General features: G+C 39.5%; 1 protein-coding gene and 1 long non-coding RNA gene across 3 annotated transcripts in view; one reads left to right on the plus strand and one right to left on the minus strand.

The window, feature by feature from the left end:
* The first annotated feature begins 1,782 nt into the window (after nucleotides 1–1,782).
* Nucleotides 1,783–4,803, plus strand: LOC137014244 (uncharacterized). Its single transcript, XR_010893818.1, has 3 exons — nucleotides 1,783–2,090; nucleotides 3,288–3,364; nucleotides 4,470–4,803. It is a non-coding gene; the product is annotated as an uncharacterized lncRNA (long non-coding RNA).
* Nucleotides 4,804–5,164: 361 nt separating this feature from the next.
* Nucleotides 5,165–19,212, minus strand: part of myo3a (myosin IIIA) — a 99,860-nt gene continuing 85,812 nt past the window's right edge. For both annotated transcript variants that reach the window (XM_067377901.1, XM_067377900.1), the window contains 4 exons: nucleotides 10,691–10,782; nucleotides 10,559–10,599; nucleotides 5,495–5,680; nucleotides 5,165–5,293 (listed from right to left, as the gene is read on the minus strand). In XM_067377901.1, coding sequence (XP_067234002.1) covers nucleotides 5,179–5,293; nucleotides 5,495–5,680; nucleotides 10,559–10,599; nucleotides 10,691–10,782 — 434 coding nt within the window. In that variant the 3' untranslated portion in view covers nucleotides 5,165–5,178. The remainder of the gene's footprint in view (nucleotides 5,294–5,494; nucleotides 5,681–10,558; nucleotides 10,600–10,690; nucleotides 10,783–19,212) is intronic.

Genomic DNA, 19,212 nt, shown 5'->3' on the forward strand with positions numbered 1-19,212 from the left:
GGATAACCTAGAATTAATCAAAACATTACAATGAATTTATTTATTCTCAGTGCCAGTGTGTGTTTGCGGTGATCGTGCGCCATGGCACACATGCTATTTATTTCTGCATGTGTAGAATAAAACGAAACCCTATATAATGTAGAAATAAAGTGAAATAAAAATATGCAGAAAATAACAGCTTAAGCTGGTTATGGTTGGTGTGTCGACCTTGTTTAATCGAGAAAAATACATAGAAAAGCATGTCAAGAGAGTTACATCGTGGAAATGTTTTGTTCAATGTCATTACATGAATATACTAAAATGAGCATCACACTTAAAAAAAAAAAAAAAAAAAAAAAGGATCAATTATTAAATATAACTGGAATTCATTATGTATTTATTTCTGTAACCTGCTTTCCACTGTAATTGTTACATGAATTCCAGAACCCTTTAATACAAATATTCATTTATTAAATATTTCATATGAACTAAGATTAGGCTAAGTGACAATGACACGTGCTGTAGATGGGAAGGGCATAAGAAAATGAAACTGGTTCAATAATTACATTTCTCTGTAGCTTTTAACATCAACCATTATGTACACTATTGTATGAATTTTATCATTTAATTTGACTAATTACAGAATTAAATAATACGAAAATCATATTTACAAATAAGTGACATTTCAAGAATACAAATATATTCGTATGTATGCATTATATGAACAAGATACAAGTGCATACTGTATGTGCATCTGGGAAATTATAAATATAATCCATATTTTTATGTCCTTTTAATATTTATGCAGAAATGATGCAACAAGTCTGATTCACCAAATCAACGCATCCAGGATCCATTAGAGACATTCATTCAAATATAACCCCTAATTAGTGGAAATATATAGGTCAATTTATGAATGTCTTTGAAGACAAATTTTTATTCACAAAGAGACTTATACAGAATCGATCAACATAGAAAACATCAACTGCTAAACCTGAGTTAAAAATCAAGCAAGTGCAGCACAAATGTCTGGTTACAATGTCAGCTCTTTGGCTCCATCCATGAAAACATCATTTCTATTCATTAAATCTCTGATTAGCTAGATATTTTTACATTCTGTACAGCAAAAAACAATAATTGGACACTATTTAAACTAAACCCATATTGCAGTATTTATTATAAATGATTTATTTGTGCACATCATTTATCTTTTTGAAAATAAGTTTTTTTTTTTGTTAAAAAAATTAATGTGCCCTCATAATCTTTAATTAAATAACATCTCTTCTCTTCTCTGATGACGTTTACTGGCGTGAGGGTGGGGCAACATGTCACTCACATGAGATCCACCAATAGCAAATCCCAACCATCCAATCAATTCCCAATAGACAAAATGAAGTCCAGCCCTACATTTGTTTCTAGTTTGAGAAGCCGTTTCACCTGGATATACATCACAATAGAGAAGAAAAGACTATCACAACTTCTGGTTCTTTGGGAAGCCAACCCAAAACGGTAACGGTCATCCAAAGTTTTTTTCTTCCCCTCCAGTGAGCTGTTAGCCACCACAATTGGATCAGTCAGATTTGTGAACAATTGATTCAAGACTGACTCAAAGGAATGATTCTTTGATGAATTAAACATCACTTTGTGGCTTATTGAAGATTTGAAAGCTTAATTTCTTGATTTTTGTAATCGTGTGGAAAAGAGCAGAAGGTACATTATTCAAAATATCTCTTTTTGTGTTCCATGCAAGAAAACCACATGGGTTCGTAATGACACGATGATGAGTACACTCTAAAAACTCCTGGGTTATTTCTTTAACCCATTTTCTGGGTTATTTGTGTTGGGTTAAAATTATGGGTTATTTTTTCAGAGAGTAACCATTTTCTGGGTTATAGGGCTAATATTTTGACCCAATTCCTGGGTTGTTTAGGTTTCTGGGTTATTTTTCAAAGAGTAACCCATGTTCTGGGTTAACGCCCCTTCCCCCCGCCCTCGCTGTTGTTCTGGAATTTTCTCACAACAGTCGTTTGAAACAACCGTCACTTGAACTTGAACGCACTCGATCCGTTTTGGCCTGGGCTTCTTCGGTGCAACTTCATCGCGTGTTCAAGGTAAGCAAGTATTTTCAGTGTCAATGTAACGTAAACTTTTCTGTGTCCATGTCCCCGTTGCTAGTTTAGCACCATCTGTTGAAAAAATGACCATGGCTTACCGTGGTAATTCTGTGGTTAGCACGTAGCCGCCCACGGATATCGCGACAACATCTAACTAGTTTAAAGTCCGTGTAAAGTCAAAATAAATATGTGTTTTGAGTTTGTCAGACTAAATAAGAAAGTGTTATTAACCACCCAGCCAAATTTGAATGATTAAAAATAACGATAAGTTCATGAAATTAGGTGTCAAAATGGTTGTGCTTTTTACACATCGAGAAACGTATGATCTATTTAATGTGTTTAGAAGAAAATGACTGAATTCACTTTACACGGTCTTTAAATTCTATTTTTCATAAACTGTGCTGTACTTATCTCATTGTTATAATACTGGTAATAATAATGATAAGCACAGTGCAGCTAGTGGCGACTTCATGCCGCGTTAAGGGGTCGAACACCGGACGAGAAGCGCCGCGCTGCGCCGCGTCTAGGACAACTCAAGGTATCGCGTACTTTCTCAGTTTATGGCCAGCAATATTGTTATGTTTTAGGACATTATGAAATTAAGATAATGTCAGTAGTATGTTATGATTGTACTGTATAATTAAATACAACCGTTGCTGAGTCTGCAGTCTGAACACTTTACCTCAGAGCGTCCGTTAACTGAATGAATTGAGAATATCACCTGAAAATCCAATAACATCAGCAATTTTCATTCAAGCAGCTGATTTCTGTAAATTAATGTAAAACTAAATTTATATTGCAGCACATGGTGAAGTCAGTATATACATTAACGACGATTTGAGACAAATAAGTGTAAATTTAATATAAATCGATGTACATGGCGCTCTGTGGCGCTGCAGGATTTTGAACAAGGTCCCGAACCGTTGCTGGGCGCCGCGGACAGACGCCGAATGGCGCCGCCGGTGTGTGTACACTCATAGAGAATAATGTGTTTGAATTTTAAATACGCTTCTCTTCCGGTGTGCGACCCCCTTTAGCCGCGGCTAGAGCGACGAGGCTACACAATAGTTATGTTAACCAGCTGCGCTGTGCTTATCATATTATACAGTGCCCTACTGTCTTAAGTAGTGAGAGTTAAAGAAGCGTTTCAAGTCTTCAAATTGTTGCTAACCTCTATTGCTATGTTTTCTTCAGGTCATTATAAATGGACAGCTTTGTCGCTGATAAGCTAACTGAGTGGCGGATGTCTGGGCTGATAGAGAATTTTAGAGGTGAGCGTTTTACTCTTTTAAGGGATAATTCACCCAAAAATGAAAATATGATGTTTATCTGCTTACCCCCAGGGCATCCAAGATGTAGGTGACTTTGTTTCTTCAGTCGAACACAAATGATGATTTTCAACTCCAACCGTTGCAGTCTGTCAGTCTTATAATGCGAGTGAATGGTAACACAATTTATAAGAGTCAAAAAATATGCTTAGACAAATTCAAACTGAACTCCTGCGGCGCGTGACGACACATTGATGTCCTAAGACAAGAAACGATCGGTTTGTGTGAGAAACCTAAGCGAATGCTGAACGCAGTTGGACATAGTGGTGTTTTAGAGGTAAAAAATTATATAAATACTGTTCGGTTTCTCGCACAAACCGATCGTTTCGTGTCATAGGACATCAATGTGCCTCACAAGCCGCAGGGTTTAATTTGGATTTGTCTAAGCATATTTTTTGACTCTTATAAATTGTGTTACCATTCATTCGCATTATAAGACTGACAGACTGCAACGGTTGGAGTTAAAAATCATCATTTGTGTTCTACTGAAGAAACAAAGTCACCTACATCTTGGATGCCCTGGGGTAAGCAGATAAACATCAAATTTTCATTTTTGGGTGAACTATCCCTTTAACTGCCCTCATATCATCTCTCTATACCTAAATATTTTTCTTGAATATGGCTTAAATGTGTCAGTGTAAGATTTTGTGACAGTCACAACTTCTTTGACAGTGGGGAATGCATCTCTATAATAACCCTTATAGTTAAAAGATACTTGTGCCTTGTCTTTAAGCTGTTATGCATAATAATGGGCCAGATATTCACCTTTGCATTAATGTCATTATTACACTTGTTAATGAAAGAAAAGATGGACAGTATAGACTGTCATTCACACAAAATGGGTAATGCTGCAAAAGAACCACATTAGTTAACTAGCAAATTGGGCCACGTTTTTTTTTTTTTTTTTAAACAAAACAAAAAAAAACCAACAGCATTCCCTTAAGAGTGATTATTTATTAGCTTGATAATCAAAGAGTGTCTGGTGAGTGGTTCACAATTGTCTCGACTTATTAACAATACTCATGTTGTCTTGTTTTCTGTCTTTCAGGTGAAGACATAGATGAGGAGGCATTTCTTCTCTTAGATGAGGACACTATCAAAAATCTTGTCCCTCAAGTTCAATCCAGTTATTGAATGTTGTCAAATGTTTGAGAGAAAATGAGTTGTTTATTTTTCTATTTTTTCTAATGTCTAATGTTATTACAGTGTGACCTAAGATAAATAGGTCCAAGTGTGTAGAGTTTAATTTAATTTAATGCAATAAAAATGTAAAAGTGCTTGAAGTGTGTAAGTTTCTGAAGTTTTATTTTCTGAAATAAGGCATACTGGCATAGTAACCCAAGTTAGGTTATTTTTGACCTTTGACCTTTGGTTAAAAAGGGACCTACTAATTTCTGGGATATTTCAACCCAGATATTGGGGTTGTTCTTTTGACCCAAAAGTTGGGTTATATTAACTACAATTTTGGGTTATTTTAACCCAAAATTTGGGTCAGGTATTTAACCCAGAAGTTGGGTCAAAAAGAATAACCCATTTTTCTGGGTTGAAATAACCCAGAAATTAGTTGGTCCCTTTTTAACCCAGGATTTGGGTCAAAAATAACCCATTATGGGTTATTTTTGACCCAGGAGTTTTTAGTGTGTAAATGATGCCAGAATGTTCATTTTTAGGTGAGCTCTTCCTTTAAGGACAAACAGCATTTTTTTGCTGACCACATCAGTCACTCACAGTATTTACAGTAGTCCTGTTGTTGAGGGTTATGGCTGTGTTAGAAGTCTTCGTCTCTGGGAGGTCTTCCTCAGTATCTTTCTGTAGTCATAGGGGTTGTCCTCACTTTGACTCTCCGTAGAGGGCATTTTAGAGAACGAGTGCCTGTGGACAGAGAGGGGCAGATAAAGCATGACTTCACACAGAAATAAAGATGCAAGTGAGAAAGTGAAAGAAAGCGGGGATATCTGCATCTTCTGCTCGAACACATTTATCATGTCTACCGCTCAGTGTATTGCAGTGTGAGGTCAACGTCTTGAGGAGGGCATTTGTTAAACAGACAGAATGATGCAGATGTTTTTTCACCTCTTCTCCTTTGGATCGTTAGGGATATCAGATTTAGGGCTCTCAGACAGTGGTGTCTCAGAAGAGCGTCTTCTTTCAGTGGAAGCTCTCTGTTTGCTGGACCGCCGTCTGTCACTGGGCAGGCTTGTGGATTTACTGCTGGACAAACCCTGGTAGTACTGGTCATCGTTGTCCAGCTTTTTGGGGCTGGTGGGTGCAGAGAAAATAGATGAATTTATACCTATACAGTCTCAAAAATAAAGGTTCTTTATTGGCATTGATGGATCGGTGAAGAAACTTTAACACCTATGGAATCTTTGAAATAAACAAAAGCTTCTTTATATTGGAAAAGGGTTCTTTAGATTATTAAAATGTTCTTTAAATGGTTCTTTTAAGAACTGTTGACTGAAGTTCTTTGGGCAATCAAAAATGGTTCATCTATGGCATCGCTGCAAAAATCCCCCTTTGGAACCTTTATTTTTAAGATGAGTCTTTCACATAGAGTTTTAAAGGATAGTTCAGCAATAAAATTAAATTCTGTCACTATTTATTCATACTGTAAGTCATTGATTTGTTTCTTTGAAAGGCATGGAATAGTAATGTGTCATATAGGCTATTTTTAAGGTGTCTCCATCTACTTTTTTGAGTTTGAGTGAATCATAGCAAAACTATTCCTGTTTACAATGCTGTATTTGTAATTCTTTGTTTTAGAAAACCCTGCTTGCCTTTAGCCAAAGTTTATTGTTCCCGATCATAAATAACATCTATTTTGTCATAGCAGGCTGCTATTAATGGGCGGCCATTATGCTATATTGAGTGCATTTCATGGCTGTTCTGCAATATGTAAGTGATGGCCTTCAGGACAGGCTCTGATTCATGGCTCCTTAGCAGACACAAATGTGAATGTTCTTTCAGTAGACTTTACCCATTGTCGCAGGGCTTATGTAATGAAAACAGCGATCTATGAAGCCAATGAAGCCAAAAGCCTACGGCCTGCCAGCTAGACCGCTGACGCAATTACATCAGTCAGCACTGGCCTTCTGATGCACGTCCTGTCTGTCTCTCTCCATTTGTATTATATCAAACAAACAACTAAATATATAAATTAAAGTTTCCTGTTTGTCATGTGCTTCCCTAGTCTTGTGTCATGTTCTCTTTGGTTTGTTGTGGTCATGTGTCTTGTTCTCTGATTGGTTCATTGTCTTGATTGTGCACAGGTGTCCCTTGTCTGCTCATTAGTCTTGTGTATTTATAGCCCTCTTTTTTCATGGCTCCTTTGTCTAGCTTTGTTTGTGTAACCCAGTGTGGTGAGTTTGTTCATGTCATGATTATATGTTGTCAAGTCATGTTTAGCTCTGCAAGGTCTTTTGTTTATTTTGTGTTTGGTTTATGGATTATTCACATATCTTGTTTAACAAAACTGCACTTGGGTTCACAATGCAACTTGCCTCAGTGGACTATTTATTACAGAAATCTAGATCCGTATCAAGGAACCCAGCATTTGTCTCCTGTGCCTTCGTCAAGGGAATCTAGCCATTGAGGATTATGTTGAGGAGTTTCTTGAATTTTCTCACCTTGTGGATTTTAATGACATGGCACTAAAGGACATTTTAGGATGGGGCTAAATGAACCGGTTCAGTCTCAATTGCCAGAGACAAAAATGATTTTTATCCAGGCCCAATTCATTGACTATGCTCTGTTAATGGGTGGCTGCCGAGCCAGAGTTTTCCACCAACATAGCCGCCGAGCCAGAAGTTGCGTCCCAAATGACGCACTATACACTATGCACTTATACACTATGTACTTGTGCACTATGTACTCATCCATGTAGTGCATGAATTGTATAAGGTTATTTTGTCATTTAACAACGGAGTCCGATCCTCCCTTCCCCTCCACTACGTAATTAAAGCTGCGACAGTTGAGTGCATGAAGTGTCCAACATACCACACTTCGTTTTTTCCATTAATTTAGTGCATCATACGGGTATTTAAAGTGCACTTTTTTTCAGTGTGAACCCACTACACACACTATTTATACTTAAAAACGTCATAGAATAGTGCATAAGTACGCAAATTAGGACACACCTAGAGTCTTCTGCCAAGATGGCCGCTGAGCCCAAGTCTTCGGCCAATATGGCCTCTGAACCAGAGTCTTCAGCCAAAATGCCAGAGCCTCTCCACATCATGGCCACCCCACCAGTCTCTCTTCATGTCACGGCCACCATGCCTGAGTCTCCAGACAACATGGCCGTTTTGGTTCATGTCTTTCATTTTGAAGTTTCGTCATAGTCATGTTTCCTGTTTGTCATGTGCTTCCTTTGTCTTGTCATGTTTTCTTTGGTTTGTTGTGGTTATGTGTCTTGTTCTCTGATTGGTTCATTGTCTTGATTATTAGTCTTGTTTATTTATAGCCCTCTTGTTTCATTATACTTGCATATTTTTATTACCAAAAAAATAAAAAATAAATTATATATATATATATATATATAAATATATATATAAATATATATATAAATATATATATATAAATATATATATAAATATATATATAAATATATATATAAATATATATATATAACAATATATATATAAAAAAATCTAAATATAAATATATATATATAAATATATATATAAATATATATATATATATATATATATAATATAATAATATAATCATATTTAAAAGTATTAATTATATATTAATACTTTTAAATATGATACTTAAAATAATAAAGTATTTAAGCATTTTTTCATTGTGGTAATATTTGTTTTTGTCTTTATGCTGAATGCAAGTTTTACAAAAATTCATGAAAGCATCTGTGTAAGGAGAATTTGTCTGAGAAACATTACAAATGCCAAAAAAGTATTAATATATGAAATATATATCAATATAAAAATAGATCATATATTTTATTGTCATAAAGAGGGTCTTTAAGAAAATAATAACAATAATTGAATACTATATGATACTTAAAATAGAGAATTTTTTTTAGTGCTTGTTCTGAATTAAAAAAAATAATTTAATATTTGTTGGATATTTTTTTCGTTGTTTTATGTTTTTCTGTGTTTATGCTGAATTTATTATTTTATTTAAATAATGACTGCATTTGTGTAAGGAGAATTTATTTGGAAAACATGAAATTGCTGTAATGTCAAAATGCCAAAAATCACAATGGTCATAATAAAATATGCTTAATTAAACCGAGTGTTCTGCTACATCTGTCTGCTGTGTCTCTGTAGTTCTGCACATTTGTACTGCAGAACTCCCTTAATACCTGCATGTCCTCAGCATGCCCCCCCCCCCCCCCCACTGCCAATCCCTTCCTCTATTTCTCTCTGACACAACATGTGTCAATTATCAGACAGAGCCAGAGATTTGTCCGTTCTACTGACCTTCTCACTCTTCAAGTGAAGTCAAATGCGCAAACCATTTTACCTGCTCGTGTGAAACAGGATATTCAATGAGAAAAATATACAAGACCAGGAATATTATGAAAGTTGATTTCATGAATACTGGAATAAAGTATGTCAGTTGGTGTATGCTGCTGCTCAAATTGACTTAATTCATTTGCAAAAATGACTCGTCCTTGATGTTGTGCATCTCTATGAGTTCTGTTATAAAGCGTCCAACACCCTGTCTGTCTGTCAGAGCTGTTCGTCACTCGACTGGCCTGTGAAATCTCCTGTCAGCGGCGCTCATGGAGGTCCAGATACATGTTCACACACACAATATTTCACACATACTGTGACACTGCGGATGTGTCACGCTGGCATCACTCCTGACAGGAAAACACTACAGGAATGAGCCATAATGTGCCAGCTATTAGCGCAATTTGATCAATCTGAACATTGTCTATAATTCAGATTTTATACCAAATACTTTACCTATATTCTTTACCTGCATTACTGTATGTCTGGTGTGGGAACAAATATCATTGCATTAATTATTAGTCAGACAGACTAGATGGTTATACTAATTATTTTTTAAGATCAATTAAGATATGAACCTATTAAAAAGTGGCCTGGAGACAACACTGGCATTTTTATTAACAAAATTATTCAATTTGATTTTAGGTGAACTGATATAATTCATGTGTGTTGGGATTTAGTGTTTTCTTATGCATTGCTTTGCTTTTATGGCTAGGTTTGGAACAATAGTATACTATAGTAATACCCTTCTGAAGTATTTCTGAGTGCCAGTATGCAAAATTTCTTACCCATGATGACCTACAACATTTCTAATTTGTGCACTGCACAGAATACTTTATTCCACAATGCACTGTGTTTGATTTGATTTTGACCATTTTTTTTTTTACATCTCTATCTTGCCTCTAAATCAGTTGAACATTATTGGATTTAACAAAATAAAAATGCAAAATGACCACATTTACACTACTGTTCAGAAGTTTGGGGTCAGTACTAAAAAAAATAAAATAAAAAAAAAAATAAAAACTTTTGTTCGGCATTTTATATTTAAAAAAAATATATATCATTTTCTATTCATCAAAGAATCCTGAAAAATATATTGGTTTCCACAAGCAGCACAACATTGATAAAAATTAGATATGTTTCCTGAGCAGCAAATCAGTATATTAGAATGATTTCTGAAAAATCATGTGACTGAAGTGTTATGATGCTGAAAATTCAGCTTTGCCATAACAGGAATACATTTCATTTTAAAATATATTAAAATAGAATACAGTTCCTTTAAATTGTAATTAATATTTCTGTTTTTACTATATTTTTGATCAAATAAATGCAGTCTTGGTGAGCAAAAGTTCTTTCAAAAATATTAAGAAGTCTTTCTGACACGAAACTTGAATAGTAGAGTATTTCTGAGACAATAAATTGCCTCCACTTTCTGATGTAAATATTTAATGCGAGGTCATGTGACAACAATGTACCGTATTGTTTCACTGCACGCAGTTTCATATGCTATTAAAATAATGCAGTATACAGTGTATCATGTGCAGTATGCTGTACACTAGTATTCCATTCCAAACATAGCTTTTTTTCTCTTTGTCTGCAAAGCAGCAGTATCTAGGCAGATTCTAGTTTAGTCTAACACTTCTTCTAATTGATTTACCTTTGTTTTCTCGGCCTCCTTTTATCGTCCTGGACAGACCTCTGGAAAAGATCCAGCATGAGAAAGATCATTTAAGCAGAAGCCCAGATAATTCTCAGATAAAGTGAGTGTCATTGTGTGATGCTGACTCACATGAATGAGTGTGTAGTATGTGGAGTCCTCTGGCGTGTTCAGGGTCTTTGGTTGTTGTGTGCGGCGAGGCGTTCGTGACTGCTTTGTGTCGGCTGTTGGTTCAAAACACCATCAGAAAAATAAAAGGTGAAAATAGAACAGGAAAACCAAATTAACATTTAAAAAGAGTCTAGTTATATTTGACCTTGAAGCCTTTTGAACCTTTGCTATATATTTTATTATGGTCCCCTGTGTGCACGTTGAACAAATAGAATACAACAAATAATTCCCTGGAGGGAGCCCCATTGCTACAAACTGAAGAATAGGATCAGCACTCAACATCCAGCTGACCTTTGACCCCTTTGTTCTTATCGAACAAACCACGCGGCACGGTTTAACCCTTGGTTTTCGCTATTTGTAATTATTCACTAACAATCAATCAGAAATGCCCTACCAGTCACAATGTGCTACAGACTGACACAGACACAGAAGCTCTGTTCCAAACCCTAGTGAGTAGTCTTCCTGTATACTGCCTACATAGACAGCTACCTTCTAAGGCAGCATCTTAAATGAAATTAAACCTCATGGGTGACTGATTTGAAACACTCAAAATAGGCTATTAAATTCTTAATTGATTGCAATAGAGTTTGATATTAGCATGTTGCTAAGCTAACAGTGCAATACTGTAATGAGCAAAAATAGTAAATCTTTCATGAGAATGACTATTAGACTATTTGTATTAATTTTATTACTGGAGGAAATACAACATTATTTAATATTAGTTCATTTTTTAACATTATCTAAATTTGACTAACAATGAGCAATGTATTTTACAGCATTTATTAATCATTGGTAATGTTAGTAAATAAAAATGTTCTTGTTCATGTTAGTTCACAGTGCATTAACTAATTATAACAGATACAACTTTTAATCTTAAATATATATTAGCAAATGTTGATTACTATGATCAGCTATGATTAACTCTTTCCCTTACAGCATTTAAAAAAAAAGAAAAAAAAGAAAGTTGCGAAATGAAACGATCAGTTTGTGTGAGAAACCGAACAGTATTTATATCATTTTTTACCTCTAATACACCACTATGTCCAACTGCTTTCAGCACTTGCTTAGTGAGGTCTGATCGTGCTTTGACAACAGAAGTGATGTCTCGCGCGTATACTTCAATAAGTGCTAGACATCACTTCCGCTGTTAAAAAAAAAGCTAGGAAAAATGCATTTTTGTCAAAGACTTTGTCCAGATTGACAATTTTATTCAATAACGTTGGGCAGTTTTGATTTATATGCTGTTTAATATTTATGATTGTGATATTTTACATATGCATCTGCTTAGATATGCTATTGCATGTTTCTGCTTCTTCTTCGCCTGTGTTTTGATCAGGAGATTCAGTGCTCTTTCAGAAGATGCATAATAGCACCCCCTACCATATAACAGTGAAAACACGGAAAGCCGGAAATTTCCATCAATGGCATGGAGCGAGTTAATAAATGCTGTAGAAGTAATGTTCATTGTTAGTTCATAACTAATGTATATGTTAACAATATGTTAACAATGTAAAATACACACTATATTGCCAAAAGTTTTGGGACACCTGCCTTTATGTGCACATGAACTTTAATGACATCCCATTCTTAATCCGTAGGGTTTAATATGGAGTTGGCTCACCCTTTGCAGCTATAACAGCCTCAACTCTTCTGGGAAGGCTTTCCACAAGGTTTAGGAATGTGTTTAAGGGAATATTTGTCCATTCTTCTAGAAGCGCATTTGTGAGGTCAGGCAGTGATGTAAGCGAGAAGACCTTGCTTGGAGTCTCCGCTTTAATTCATCCCAAAGGTGTTCTATGGGGTTGAGGTCAGGACTCTGTACAGGCCAGTCAAGTTCCTCCACACCAAACTCACTCATCCATGTCTTTATGGACCTTGCTTTGTTCACTGGTGCACAGTCATGTTGGAACAGGAAGGGGCCATCCCCAAACTGTTCCCACAAAGTTGGGAGCATGAAATTGTCCAAAATGTCTTGGTATGCTGAAGCATTAAGAGTTCCTTTCACTGGAACTAAGGGGCCAAGCCCAACCCCTGAAAAACAACCCCACACCATAATCCCCCCTCCACCAAACTTTACACTTGGTACAATGCAGTCAGGCAAGTACCATTCTCCTGGCAACCGCCAAACCGAGACTCATCCATCGGATTGCCAGACAGAGAAGCGTGATTCGTCACTCCAGAGAACTCGTCTCCACTGCTCTAGAGTCCAGTAGCGACGTGCTTTACACCGCTGCATCCGACGCTTTGCACTGCGCTTGGTGATGTAAGGCTTGGATGCAGCTGCTCGGCCATGGAAACCCATTCCATGAAGCTCTCTACGCACTGTTCTTGAGCTAATCTGAAGGCCAAATGAAGTTTGGAGGTCTGTAGCCATTGACTCTACAGAAAGTTAGTGACTTATGCGCACTGTGCTCCTCAGCATGCGTTGACCCCACTCTGAGATTTTACGTGGCCTACCACTTCGTGGCTGAGTTGCTGTTGATCCCAATTGCTTCCACTTTGTTATGATACCACTAACAGTTGACTGTGGAATATTTAGTAGTGAGTAAATTTCATGAATGGACTTACTGCACAGGTGACAAACTATCACGGTAATTCACTGAGCTCCTGAGAGCGACCCATTCTCAAATGTACAAATGTTTGTAGAAGCAATCTGCATGCCTGGGTGCTTGATTTTATACCTGTGGCCATGGAACTGATTGGAACACCTGAATTCAATGATTTGGAGGGGTATCCCAATACTTTTGGCAATATAGTGTATGTTAACAATGTAAAATGTTACCATAATTTCTGTCATTTCTGATGAATTTTGAATTATTTTTTACCTTGTGCTGTTGCAAAACATTCAGCGTTTGCCTTCTTCATGAAGGATACATGCAATTTTCACCAAAATGTAAAGAATAATTTTGAATAATTCATGCTTACTGTTTTGAAACAGCCTTCATGAAGAGAGCACACTTATGATGCCTAAAAATGCTGTCTTATGTAGGTTTTGAAATGGAGCTATAGAGTGTTACATACTGGAATGCCTTTGATAGAGAATACTTGCTTATATAATGCGATTTTTCTTAAAGATAAAGAACAAAAGATACAAAAATGACCTTTGATGTATTTGAATATCTGCTAACTCAAGCACTGTTTATCATGTAGAAAAGTCAGGTATAAAAGAAAATTAATCAATGTCCACCAGGACCAGTGGGAACAGGCTGGAGAGTTTGTCATATTTATTGAATGTGTCTCTTGAAAGGTCATCAGCATTTCTTGATTGCTCAGAGGTATAAAGCCAATTTGCAGCTCTTATATTAATGCTTGCTGTAATTGCTGGGGCAATGCGATTAGCATTTAAAGACCTTTCATGTACATGGAAATGTGACTGACATTCAAAGGGCACTTCTATGTGGAAACAATAATAATTCCACAATAATAATTGTTTCCACATAGAAAGATTATGGTTATGATTATTTAATATGACTGTGGAGCTTACAGATACATCTTACAATACAATAAATCATTAATAAACATGACAGATGACCATAGTGTTTACAAAGCAAATTAAATCTCCTTAGCAAGATTTTTGGAGAAGTTCAGCTTTCACAGAAATTGAGACTATGTGACAGAAGAAAACAGATCAGGAGGCCACAACTGTCATAAACAAACCATAATCACTGCTGACAGAATAATCTGGATTCATTTAAACTCAAAGTGCATATCAGGAATAATAGAATGTGCAAGAATTATCCTTCCAAAAGCAATCAGATATATCGCAACAAAAATCAAATGAAGAGTAAATCTGTGCAGGCAGGGAACTTTTCTGATGACACATCTTGTTGAGCCCAATTTGCCTGTTGTGGCACTAGACATCCAATTTTTGATATGATCAGACAGTCACCGTTAGAGGAAACTTCACATACTGATAAAATCGATATCAAGCAAGTATAATTAAGGTAGAGCTTTCTTACAGCTATTTTAATCTGCATCATAAGCAGGTTTGGATAGTGCATTAGTTATATTTTTCCACCTTTGAAAAAACTTGTTTTCTGTGTAAATAAACAAAGCAGCCCTTCTGAAAAAGAAGTACACTAACATAGTTTTAAACAGAGTACTTGTTACGGAAATAAAACTTTAGTTTGGGGACCAATTTCTTACTATTAACTGCTTATTAGCTTGTATATTACTACGGAATTGGCAGTTTATTAGTACTTATAAACGACATATTAATGTATTTTATACATCCCTTTATCCTAACCCAATACCTAAACTTAACCAGTACAACAACTATCTTACTAACTACTAATAATCAGTAAATTAGCAGTGTATTGAAGCAAAAGTTGTAGTTAATAGTGAATATGTGTTCCCCAAACTAAAGTGTGACCTAAAAGATTATACTTAAGTGTGGACTTAAAGTAATGTTTTAGGACACTTAATTGCATGTTAATTGAAAACACTTTTCAGATTAAATTTATATGAAATACAGATAGCTGTACATATATATATATATATATATATATATATATATATTTTTTTTTTTTTTTTAATTAAATAGGGCTTAAGTACATCTTTATATGTAATTTCATAGTTACTATTCTTGTCTTTGAAATATGGTTAAAGTGCCAAATGTACTGACAAGCATTTATTATAAACTAAAATATACTTTAATATAATTTTTATTGAAATTTGTATGTTATGTATTTAAATATAATTGTAATTACACATTTATAATGGAGTTGCAAAATACTTTATATTAACTTTAAATGTGCTTTAGTACCTTAGTCAACACATCAAAATTAGTGTAATTTTTTAAAGCATGGCAAATGATTATTAAAACTTATACTACGGGCTTATACTGCTACTTATACTGCTACTGATTGCGAGATTTTGAATGGTTGACCAATGTTCTATTATGCACAATTAAATTAGTTCCAGGCAGGTCTTACCTTTCCATATTACTTCGCTTCTTATTGTGACCACATTACTGTTAAGGATGCTGGTGTAGAGAGACGAGGCAGATACGGATTTCCACAATAGTAAGAGACTTTAATTAACACAGGGCAGGAACACCAAACATACATTAAACACAACAGAGAACGGACAAGGAGTGCAGGGAGTGAGTGCATTATAAAGGGAGTGCAGATGATAGAGTCCAGGTGCAGGTGATCTGTGATGATGAGGAGCTGACGAGGGAAGTGAGTGCAGGTGATGAAACAGGAGGATACTGGGAAATGGAGTACAGGGGAACAAGGGATCTGTAACAGTACTCCCCCCTCCCGGTAGGCGCGACCTCGCGCCGTAGATGGAGACACCGGGAGGGGGGGCGGGCGCCCTGGAGACCTCATGCAGGTGCAGGGAGAGGAGCGGACAGGAACGGAGGTCTCCAGGGCGGATCCATGAACCATGGCGGGTCTGGAGCCGTGGGCAGCCATGGCGGGTCTGGAGCCGTGGGCAGCCATGGCGGGTCAGGTGCAGCGGGCTGCCATGGCGGGTCTGGTGCAGCGGGCTGCCATGGAGGGTCAGGTGCAGCGGGCTGCCATGGAGGGTCAGGTGCAGCGGGCTGCCATGGAGGGTCAGGTGCAGCGGGCTGCCATGGAGGGTCAGGTGCAGCGGGCTGCCATGGAGGGTCAGGTGCAGCGGGCTGCCATGGAGGGTCAGGTGCAGCGGGCTGCCATGGCGGGTCAGGTGCAGCGGGCTGCCATGGCGGGTCTGGTGCAGCGGGCTGCCATGGAGGGTCAGGTGCAGCGGGCTGCCATGGAGGGTCAGGTGCAGCGGGCTGCCATGGAGGGTCAGGTGCAGCGGGCTGCCATGGAGGGTCAGGTGCAGCGGGCTGCCATGGAGGGTCAGGTGCAGCGGGCTGCCATGGAGGGTCAGGTGCAGCGGGCTGCCATGGAGGGTCAGGTGCCCTGGTGGGCTCTGGCGCTTCAGAACCCCCGCCCAGGAGTTCCCCACCCACAGGTACCGGAACGGGTACTAGGCCCCCCCCCAAAAAATACATGGGGAATTTAAGGAAAGTTTTTAAAAGTCTGAGGAAGGGCATGGCGGCTGAGGCTGAAGCGGCTGGGGCTGAAGCGGCTGGGGCTGAAGCGGCTGGGGCTGAAGCGGCTGAGGCTGAAGCGGCTGGGGCTGAAGCGGCTGGGGCTGAAGTGGCTGGCTCGGCGGCGGCGGCTGGAGCGGCGGGCTCGTAGGCGGCGGCTGGAGCGGAGGGCCCGTAGGCGGCGGAGACTGGAGAACTTGGCTCGGCGGAGACTGGAGAACTATGCTCGGCGGCGGAGACTGGAGAACTTTGCTCGGCGGCGGAGACTGGAGAACTTTGCTCGGCGGCGGAGACTGGAGAACTTTGCTCGGCGGCGGAGACTGGAGAACTTTGCTCGGCGGCGGAGACTGGAGAACTTTGCTCGGCGGCGGAGACTGGAGAACTTTGCTCGGCGGCGGAGACTGGAGAACTTTGCTCGGCGGCGGAGACTGGAGAACTTTGCTCGGCGGCGGAGACTGGAGAACTTTGCTCGGCGGCGGAGACTGGAGAACTTTGCTCGGCGGCGGAGACTGGAGAACTTTGCTCGGCGGCGGAGACTGGAGAACTTTGCTCGGCGGCGGAGACTGGAGAACTTTGCTCGGCGGCGGAGACTGGAGAACTTTGCTCGGCGGCGGAGACTGGAGAACTTTGCTCGGCGGCGGAGACTGGAGAACTTTGCTCGGCGGCGGAGACTGGAGAACTTTGCTCGGCGGCGGAGACTGGAGAACTTTGCTCGGCGGCGGAGACTGGAGAACTTTGCTCGGCGGCGGAGACTGGAGAACTTTGCTCGGCGGCGGAGACTGGAGAGCTTTGCTCGGCGGCGGAGACTGGAGAGCTTTGCTCGGCGGCGGAGGCTGGAGCGGCAGGCTCGGCGGCGGCGGCTGGAGCGGCAGGCTCGGCGGCGGCGGCGGCTGGAGCGGCAGGCTCGGCGGCGGCGGCTGGAGCTGAGGGCTCGGCGGCGGCGGCTGGAGCTGAGGGCTCGGCGGCGGCGGCTGGAGCTGAGGGCTCGTAGGCGGCGGCTGGAGCTGAGGGCTCGTAGGCGGCGGCTGGAGCTGAGGGCTCGTTAAAAAAGTCAATAAGCCAGTCCAGATCTGGCGGCTCGCACAGGGTTGGAGCGGGCTCTGGAGATACAGGAGCGGGCTCTGGAGATACAGGAGCGGGCTCTGGAGATACAGGAGCGGGCTCTGGAGATACAGGAGCGGGCTCTGGAGATACAGGAGCGGGCTCTGGAGATACAGGAGCGGGCTGTTTCCTCCTCCTCTGCTTTCGGGACCCAGTTGAGGAGTGTGGGTTCCGTGTGGGACAGGAAGGACGTTCACTGGAGGGGTAAGCGGAGGAATACGGAGACTGACTAACTGGCCCGGCTGACCGTGTTTCTGGACGGACTGAAGACCAACACTCATCCACATAGAATTGGGAATTATTCAAAAACAAAATAAAATTGATAGTTTCGCTTAAGGAGAGACGATAATCAGGTTCATGGAAACGGAGAGTGTTGTCATCCAGACCGTCCAAAAACAGGGCGATTAAATTAGCTTCGGACCAGTCAGACAGATAAGCCAGCTCAACGAACTCCTCCACATACCTCTCCAGTGAACGACCAACCTGAAGAAGCCCGATGAGGCGATCGCCGGCTGACAGATGAGAGAGAGGCGTAGGAGGAGCAGGAGCCAGGGAGCCGGTGGAAGTCTCCATTATTCTGTGGAAATCCAGCATAATGGTCCGTTCTTCTGTTAAGGATGCTGGTGTAGAGAGACGAGGCAGATACGGATTTCCACAATAGTAAGAGACTTTAATTAACACAGGGCAGGAACACCAAACATACATTAAACACAACAGAGAACGGACAAGGAGTGCAGGGAGTGAGTGCATTATAAAGGGAGTGCAGATGATAGAGTCCAGGTGCAGGTGATCTGTGATGATGAGGAGCTGACGAGGGAAGTGAGTGCAGGTGATGAAACAGGAGGATACTGGGAAATGGAGTACAGGGGAACAAGGGATCTGTAACAATTACTACCTTGAGGGAGCATTATTTTTCTATAATTTAACAGCCCATTGTCAATTTTTCCTTACATAATCATTTAAATGTACTCACAAGTAATTTCATTTGGCATTATTACAATGTACTGTAAAGGAGTATTTAAAGGGATAGTTCACCCAAAAATTTAAATAATGTTATCATATACTCACCCTCTTGTCGTTCCATTCTTCTGTAGAACACATAATAAGTTATTTTAAAGGTGCCCAAGAACGTTCTTTCACAAAATGTAATATAAGTCTAAGGTGTCTCCTGAATGTGTCTGTGAAGTTTCAGCTCAAAATACCCCATAGATTTTTTTTAAATTAATTTTTTTTTAACTGCCTATTTTGGGGCACCATTAACAATGCACTGATTTACACTCGGCGCCGCCCCTTTAAGACGCGAGCTTCCTGCCACACGAGCTCTCGACTATATTACAGCGCATTTACAAAGTTCACA

This window comes from Chanodichthys erythropterus, chromosome 23 (genome assembly GCF_024489055.1).
Source record: "Chanodichthys erythropterus isolate Z2021 chromosome 23, ASM2448905v1, whole genome shotgun sequence".
NCBI lineage: Eukaryota > Metazoa > Chordata > Actinopteri > Cypriniformes > Xenocyprididae > Chanodichthys > Chanodichthys erythropterus.